This window comes from Oncorhynchus clarkii, chromosome 17 (assembly GCF_045791955.1).
Source record: "Oncorhynchus clarkii lewisi isolate Uvic-CL-2024 chromosome 17, UVic_Ocla_1.0, whole genome shotgun sequence".
Classification (NCBI taxonomy): Eukaryota; Metazoa; Chordata; class Actinopteri; order Salmoniformes; family Salmonidae; genus Oncorhynchus; species Oncorhynchus clarkii.
The window spans coordinates 52,975,820-52,984,847 of NC_092163.1; the positions used below are offsets into that span (position 1 = coordinate 52,975,820).

The 9,028-nt window shown below is 45.9% G+C and overlaps 1 protein-coding gene across 1 annotated transcript; it reads right to left on the bottom strand.

The window, feature by feature from the left end:
• Positions 1 to 6,980: 6,980 nt before the first annotated feature.
• LOC139369456 (involucrin-like) lies at positions 6,981 to 8,822 on the bottom strand. Its single transcript, XM_071108719.1, has 5 exons — positions 8,791 to 8,822; positions 8,210 to 8,594; positions 7,858 to 8,149; positions 7,428 to 7,790; positions 6,981 to 7,360 (listed from the first exon to the last, which is right to left on the bottom strand). Exons 1-5 carry the CDS (start codon positions 8,820 to 8,822, stop codon positions 6,981 to 6,983), a joined length of 1,452 nt encoding a protein of 483 aa, XP_070964820.1.
• Positions 8,823 to 9,028: the final 206 nt, after the last annotated feature.

The following is a 9,028-nucleotide window of genomic DNA, read 5'->3' on the forward strand; positions in this document are numbered from 1 at the left end:
ACAGACAGATTACACTGAGTGTACAAAACATTAAGGACACCTGCTCTTTCTATGACATAGACTGACCAGAAGAGTCCACCACCCAAAGGACATCCAGCCAACGTGGCACAACTGTGGAAAACATTGGATTAAACATGGGCCAGCATCCCTGCGGAACACTTTCAACACCTTGTAGAGTCAACATGGGCCAGCATCCCTGCGGAACACTTTAAAACACCTTGTAAACCAGGTCCCAACGAATTGAGGTCGTTCTGAGGCCAAAAGGGGGTGCAACTCAATATTAGGAAAGTGTTCCTAATGTTTTGTACACTCAGTGTCAATTATGAAAATACTAATCTCTCGTTGGACAGACACATGTAACATAACTAGTATCGTGTAGGATGTGACTACTGACAAGAAACGTTTTCTTCTGGTGAGCAGATTTTTTGTTACTGATTATTTGAACAAATCCTGTTTTCGAAGATGTTCGCATCGGAAGAATATTTTCTAACACGTCTTCATCCAGAATTTAATCGAGCGTCTGACACAATTATGCCTGATTTTAGTTTCTGTGATTATGAAAATACTAGCTACTAGGATCGGTGTTGAAGAAAACCTCCTAAGCATATTTATCGTAGTATAGCCAATTTCATGACTAGAAATATAGTAATTTAGCCGACAACCTACCAGCTGAACCGCTTGTCTTTTGCACTTGTTGTCTCAATGAATAAAATAGCAAAAAAATATGTTTTTGAGTGCAACCTCTCTACCAACAACTAGAAATGTAATCATGTGCTATGGTACTTCATGCTATAGAGCTTGTCACATTTATGGCCACCCTAAGCCTAAATACTCACCAAGTCCATTACATTCATCCCACTTAGCCTTGTCTATAAGGGCTCTAATTCAACAACATACTGTATGTACAGTGCATTCGGAAAGTATTCAATACTTTTTTATGTCACATTTACATAAGTATTCAGAATCTTTATTCAGTACCTTCTTGAAGCAGCTTTGGCAGCGATTACAGCCTTGAATCTTCTTGGGTTTGACGCTACAAGCTTGGCACACCTGTATTTGGGGAGTTTCTCCCATTTTTCTCTGCAGATCCTCTCAATGTATGTCAGTTTGGATGGGGAGTGTTGCTGCACACAGCTATTTTCAGGTCTGTCCAGAGATGTTATATCGGGTTCAAGTCCGGGCTCTGGCTGGGCCACTTAAGCACATTCAGAGACTTGTCCCAAAGCCACTCCTGCGTTGTCTTGGCTCTCTGCTTAGGGTCATTGTCCTGTTGGAAGGTGAACCTTCACACCGGTCTGAGATCCTGAGCGCTCTGGAGCAGCTTTTCATCATGTATCTTTCTGCTCAGTTTATCCTACAGATGGCAACCGAAGTCAGCCTGCATGCACCCGGCGCGCCACTAGAGTGCAATGGCACAAGTGTCTTCCCCGGCCAGCCAAACATTCCCATAACCTGGACGACTCTGGGCAAATTGTGCACCGCCTCATGGGTTTCCCGGTCGCAGCCGGCTGCGACACAGCCTGGGATCGAACCTGGGTCTGTAGGGACGGTTTAGCACTGCGATGCAGTACCTAAGACCTCTGCGTAACTCGGGAGGACTGACCTCTATTTCGAGTCTCATAGCAAAGGGTCTGAAAACTTATGTAAATAAGGTATCTCTGTTTTTTATGTTTAATACAAGTGCAAAAATATTTAAAAACCTGTTTTGGCGTTGTGATGAGGGGGGGAAGTATTTAATCCATTTTAGAATAAGGCTGTAACATCACAAAATGTGGAAAAGTCTAGAGGTCTGAATACTTTCCGAATGCACTGTATATATTCAGATATGTATTCATTAACATATTATTGAAGGAAGCAGGTTAAATTGTTAGGTGCTGTATACATTTGAAGTCGGAAGTTTACATACACTTAGGTTGGAGTCATTAAAACTTGTTTTTCAACCACTCCACAAATGTCTTGTTAACAAACTATAGTTTTGGAAAGTCGTTTAGGACATCTACTTTGTGCATGAGACAAGTAATTTTTCCAACAATTGTTTACAGACAGATAATTTCACTTATAATTCACTGTGTCACAATTCCAGTGGTTCAGAAGTTTACATGCGCTAAGTTGACTGCGCCTTTAAACAGCTTGGAAAATTCCAGAAAATGATGTCATGGCTTTAGAGGCTTCTGATGGGCTAATTGACATCTTTTGAGTCGATTGGAGGTGTACCTGTGGATGTATTTCAAGGCCTAACTTCAAGCTCAGTGCCTCTTTGCTTGACACCATGGGAAAATCTAAAGAAATCAGCCAAGACCTCAGAAAACAAATTGTAGACCTCCACAAGTCTAGTTCATCCTTGGGAGCAATTTCTAAACGCCTGAAGGTACCAAGTTCATCGGTACAAGCGATAGAACGGAAGAATAAACACCATGGGACCACGCAGCTGTCATACCGCTCAGGAAGGAGACGCGCTCTGTCTCTTAGTACTGTGGTGCGAAAAGTGCAAATCAATCCCAGAACAACAGCAAAGGACCTTGTGAAGATGCTGGAGGAAACAGGTACAAAAGTATCTATATCCACAGTAAAACTACCTATATCGACATAACCTGAAAGGCCGCTCAGCAAGGAAGAAGCCACTGCTCCAAAACCGCCATAAAAAAGCCAGACTACGGTTTGCAACTGCACAATGGGGATAAAGATTATACTTTATGGAGAAATGTCCTTTGGTCTGATGAAACAGAAATAGAACTGTTTGGCCATAATGACCATCGTTATATTTGGAGGAGAAGGGGGAGGCTTGCAAGCCCAAGAACACCATCCCAACCGTGGAGCATGGGGGTGGCAGCATCATGTTGTGGGGGTGCTTTGCTGCAGGAGGGACTGGTGCACTTCACAAAACAGATGGCTTCATGAGGAAGTAAAATTATGTGGATAGATTGAATCAACATCTCAAGACATCAGTCAGGAAGTTAAAGCTTGGTCTCAAATGGGTCTTCCAAATGGACAATGACCCCAAGCTTACTTCCAAAGTTGTGGCAAAATGGCTTAAGGACAACAACGTCAAGGTACTGGAGTGGCCATCACAAAGCCCTGACCTCAATCCTATAGAAAATTTGTGGGCAGAACTGAAAAAGTGTGTGCGAGCAAAGAGGCCACCCAACCTGACACCTGACTCAGTTACACCAGCTCTGTCAGGACGAATGGGCCAAAATTCACCCAACTTACTGTGGGAAGCTTGTGGATGGCTACACGAAATGTTTGACCCAAGTTAAACAATTTAAAGGCAATGCTACCAAAAACTAATTGAGTGTATGTAAACTTCTGACCCACTGGGAATGTGATGAAAGAAATAAAAAGCTGAAATAAATCATTCTCTCTACTATTATTCTGACATTTCACATTCTTAAAATAAAGTGGTAATCATAACTGACATAAGACAGGGCATTTGTACTAGGATTAAATGTCAGTAATTGTGAAAAACTGAGTTTAAATGTATTTGGCTAAGGTGTATGTAAACTTCCGACTTCAACTGTATGTCATAGCAATTGGCCTCAAACAATAATGGTGTGTGTGTGTGTGTGTGTGTGTGTGTGTGTGTGTGTGTGTGTGTGTGTGTGTGTGTGTGTGTGTGTGTGTGTGTGTGTGTGTGTGTGTGTGTGTGTGTGTGTGCGTGTGTGCGCGGGCAAGTGGGTGTGCAACCAGGTCAAATGTTCTGTGGAGAGGACCTGAATTGGTAAGACTGTAAACTCTCCTTCCAGACCCATATCAAACATCTCAAATCCAAAGTTAAATCTAGAATTGGCTTCCTATTTCGCAACAAAGCATCCTTCACTCATGCTGCCAAACATACCCTTGTAAAACTGACCATCCTACCAATCCTCGACTTTGGCGATGTCATTTACAAAATAGCCTCCAATACCCTACTCAACAAATTGGATGCAGTCTATCACAGTGCAATCCGTTTTGTCACCAAAGCCCCATATACTACCCACCATTGCGACCTGTACGCTCTCGTTGGCTGGCCCTCGCTTCATACTCGTCGCCAAACCCACTGGCTCCATGTCATCTACAAGACCCTGCTAGGTAAAGTCCCCCCTTATCGCTTGCTGGTCACCATAGCATCTCCCACCTGTAGCACACGCTCCAGCAGGTATATCTCTCTAGTCACCCCCAAAACCAATTCTTTCTTTGGCCGCCTCTCCTTCCAGTTCTCTGCTGCCAATGACTGGAACAAACTACAAAAATCTCTGAAACTGGAAACACTTATCTCCCTCACTAGCTTTAAGCACCAACTGTCAGAGCAGATCACAGATTACTGCACCTGTACATAGCCCACCTATAATTTAGCCCAAACAACTACCTCTTTCCCTACTGTATTTAATGTATTTATTTATTTTGCTCCTTTGCACCCCATTATTTTTATTTCTACTTTGCACATTCTTCCATTGCAAATCTACCATTTCAGTGTTTTACTTGCTATATTGTATTTACTTTGCCACCATGGCCTTTTTTTTGCCTTTACCTCCCTTATCTCACCCCATTTGCTCACATCGTATATAGACTTGTTTATACTGTATTATTGACTGTATGTTTGTTTTACTCCATGTGTAACTCTGTGTCGTTGTATCTGTCGAACTGCTTTGCTTTATCTTGGCCAGGTCGCAATTGTAAATGAGAACTTGTTCTCAACTTGCCTACCTGGTTAAATAAAGGTGAAATAAAAAAATAAAAATTTGACCCCAAAGCAAATAGGACATAGAGAGAGAGAGAGAGAGATACAGAGAGAGGGGGCAGGGAAACAGAAAAGTGAAATGTTGCGAAAGTTTTAGCACACAATCATATTAAAATGCAACCAAGTGAGTTGTTACGTAATAAGTTATTTTAATTACTGTACATTTTTCAGGATGGTCTGATGAAAACTGTATAATTCCATATTTCCCAGCATTAGTTCCCTGTGGTTAGGAGTGGAAGTGCTGTGTACAGAGCTGGGGATCTATTGATCCACATGCTTTATTACCCTACACTGGGAGTGTTAACACTGTCCAGGAAGATGGGAGGGGAGGATCACCTGGAAATGGTGCTATCGATCCCGGCTCGCTGCCATGGGAAAGGCTTCTATGACGGAACATCCTCCAGGGATGTGGGATCGGGAAGATCTACCAACAGAGAACAGCGCTGCACAGGGGACACAACACATCTGGCATGTGTTGGGTTTTTGGGGTCCGAAGGGACATCTAGTATTTAGTCTATGTTATCTGGGTTTTTTGGGGGGGAAGAGTTTTGTGGTGTCTCAGCTAGCGTCCCATATGGTACCCTATTCCCTAAATAGTGTACTACTGTTGATCAGGGTCCATAGGGAATGGGGTGCCATTAGGGATGCAGCATCATTTGTCATGTCTGCATCGTTGACCTATTCACTGTCCAGACACCATGATGTGACCTATTGGCTTATTAGTTGTCATAACAAGTGCCTCGGTGCAATTTACCGTAAGTCAAATGAAATTGCCTGTTTCATCATGGCCTGTCTTAGCATATTGTCATTCATTTTGTAAATTAGTGCCTTTATATTGCACATGGTGAAGAAATGCTTGACAGCATCCAAAACAGCTGGAACAAAAGAGCGTGCCGTATAACACATCAAGACAGAACTTCACATATGTGAAACATGATCTCGCAAAGTGGATTCTGTACATTGTCCAACTGCTGCAAATTCTGCAGTGTAAATATAAAGACCAGGCTGCACCTAGAATATAAATAGTATGGAACCCCCTGGAATCAAATTAGTATAATCATTTAATCACCATTTTATTCATCAATGTACGTGACTTCAAATCAAGAGACTTCTGGGTTTTTGCACGGGCTGCATCTCATGCCACTACATCCGCCGGTGTCGGCCATTCGGCGCTGTGGTGGAAAACGGCAGACTTACCAAGGTGTTTGTGAGACCAGGAGACATCCCGGAAACAGGTCTTCTAACTGAAACATCTGTAAAGGCAGAACGGTTTGAGCTAAAGAAACTCTGAACAGCTGAGACACTTATAAACACGTCATCCGTTTTGCTCTATGACGCCCACCAGCTTCACAGTACTGATCCAAAGGTCATCTGGTGACTGTGCAGTGAAAATGACATCATAGGTGGAGGGGTCATTCCACTACATAAAATGTAATAAAACAATTCCTTCGCTATCTCTCAGATATAAGAAGCATATTTCAAAACATACTTCCTTTTGATGTTTTTTTTTTCCATGCATGTGTTCAGTGTGTTTCTGTGGGCTAATAGCAATAAATTCAATGTTTCATCAAATCCAACTGTATGTCATAAAATTGTAAATCAAATAACTAAATGGTCCATGGTATGAGCATCGTAAAATAATTCCACATCTTAGATTGGTGTGGAACTTGTAGCGAGTCAGTGACAAGTGGGAGGAGGACGATGCCAGGAGCAACACATGGTAGACACCAGGGTCATAATCAATCAAATGGACTGAAACATTACTTGGACTTGTCCAAAAGAAATTCGTATTCATTTTCCATTGCACTTTTCTTTTTTTTTCATTTTCCATTGTGTGCCCTGATGAATACAACCCCGTTCCTCTGGGGTCATGTGTGGAGGGTGGAAACCCTGGCAGACTGACAGCCTGGCTGGCTGGCTGACTGTTATACTGCAGTCATCCCCATACCTCACTGGACTCCAGGCCTCTGCTATGTCAGGCTGCTCAAGCAATCCACTGTCAGAGCCAGTTTGCCCTCTGCTGGGGTGAGTGGAATCAACAATGTCAATATTGTCTCAGTCTATTCCACAGATAAACAACAACCCAAATACACACTTAAACACTGCTGTATCATGGTGCAATTGCTGTCATCGTGGACAGCCCATCTCCAGTTCAAGCAAACCCCTTTGGCAGGCCAGGCTTCACCTGAAGCATCTGAATTCCCCAGGATAATGACTCTGTGATGAAGTCAACTCCTATCAGCTGGGGGGACTCTGGGTTCTCTCATTTGGACTGGTGGCCTTCGTGGGGCTCTGGGTTCTCTCTTTTGGACTGATGGCCTTCGTGGGGCTCTGGGTTCTCTCCTTTGGACTGGTGGCCTTCGTGGGGCTCTGGGTTCTCTCCTTTGGACTGGTGGCCTTCGTGGGGCTCTGGGTTCTCTCCTTTGGACTGGTGGCCTTCGTGGGGCTCTGGGTTCTCTCCTTTGGACTGGTGGCCTTCGTGGGGCTCTGGGTTCTCTCCTTTGGACTGGTGGCCTTCGTGGGGCTCTAGGTTCTCTCCTTTGGACTGGTGGCCTTCGTGGGGCTCTGGGTTCTCTCTTTTGGACTGGTGGCCTTCGTGGGGCTCTGGGTTCTCTCTTTTGGACTGGTGGCCTTCTTGAGGCTCTGGGTTTTCTCATTTGGAAGTGGTGTCCTTCGTGGGGCTCTGGGTTCTCTCCTTTGGACTGGTGGCCTTCGTGGGGCTCTGGGTTCTCTCTTTTGGACTGGTGGCCTTCGTGGGGCTCTGGGTTCTCTCCTTTGGACTGGTGGCCTTCGTGGGGCTCTGAGTTCTCTCCTTTGGACTGGTGGCCTTCGTGGGGCTCTGGGTTCTCTCTTTTGGACTGGTGGCCTTCGTGGGGCTCTGGGTTCTCTCCTTTGGACTGGTGGCCTTCGTGGTCCGCTGGGTTCTCTCCTTTGGACTGGTGGCCTTCGTGGTCCGCTGGGTTCTCTCCTTTGGACTGGTGGCCTTCGTGGGGCTCTGGGTTCTCTCTTTTGGACTGGTGGCCTTCGTGGGGCTCTGGATTCTCTCTTTTGGACTGGTGGCCTTCGTGGGGCTCTGGGTTCTCTCATTTGGACTGGTGGCCTTCGTGGGGCTCTGGGTTCTCTCATTTGGAAGTGGTGGCCTTCGTGGGGCTCTGGGTTCTCTCCTTTGGACTGGTGGCCTTCGTGGTCCGCTGGGTTCTCTCCTTTGGACTGGTGGCCTTCGTGGTCCGCTGGGTTCTCTCCTTTGGACTGGTGGCCTTCGTGGGGCTCTGGGTTCTCTCCTTTGGACTGGTGGCCTTCGTGGGGCTCTGGGTTCTCTCCTTTGCACTGGTGGCCTTCGTGGGGCTCTGGGTTCTCTCTTTTGGACTGGTGGCCTTCGTGGGGCTCTGGGTTCTCTCTTTTGGACTGGTGGCCTTCGTGGGGCTCTGGGTTCTCTCATTTGGAAGTGGTGGCCTTCGTGGGGCTCTGGGTTCTCTCCTTTGGACTGGTGGCCTTCGTGGTCCGCTGGGTTCTCTCCTTTGGACTGGTGGCCTTCGTGGTCCGCTGGGTTCTCTCCTTTGGACTGGTGGCCTTCGTGGGGCTCTGGGTTCTCTCTTTTGGACTGGTGGCCTTCGTGGGGCTCTGGGTTCTCTCATTTGGACTGGTGGCCTTCGTGGGACTCTGGGTTCTCTCATTTGGACTGGTGGCCTTCGTGGGGCTCTGGGTTCTCTCATTTGGACTGGTGGCCTTCGTGGGGCTCTGGGTTCTCTCCTTTGGACGGGTGGCCTTCGTGGTCCGCTGGGTTCTCTCCTTTGGACTGGTGGCCTTCGTGGTCCGCTGGGTTCTCTCCTTTGGACTGGTGGCCTTCGTGGGGCTCTGGGTCCTGAAGGCGGTCTGTCTACGTCCAAAGACCACCTCAGTTAAAGGTAGGTATCATGATGTTAGTATGTGGTGGTGAAGGTTAGAATCTGTCTGTCTGTCCGCCGGGTTCATGAACAATGTCTATTTGTGTACTAGAATGTAAAGTATGTGTATTTTTGAATTGGTAGGTCTATGGCTATGTATATCTGTGCATGTGTGTGGTTAGTGTGTACAACAGGAGGCTGCTGACGGGAGAACGGCTCATAATAATGGCTGGAATGGCTCAAACTGAATGGCATGTATTTGATATCGTTCCACCCATCCACTCCAGCCATTACCACAAGCTCGTTCTCCCCAATTAAGGTGCCACCAACCTCCTGTGGTGTGTACGTGTGGTGCTTGTACAGTATATGTACAGTACGTATCTCTGTACTATACCATTTGTGTTGGGTGTCTGTGTTCTCCTGTTGG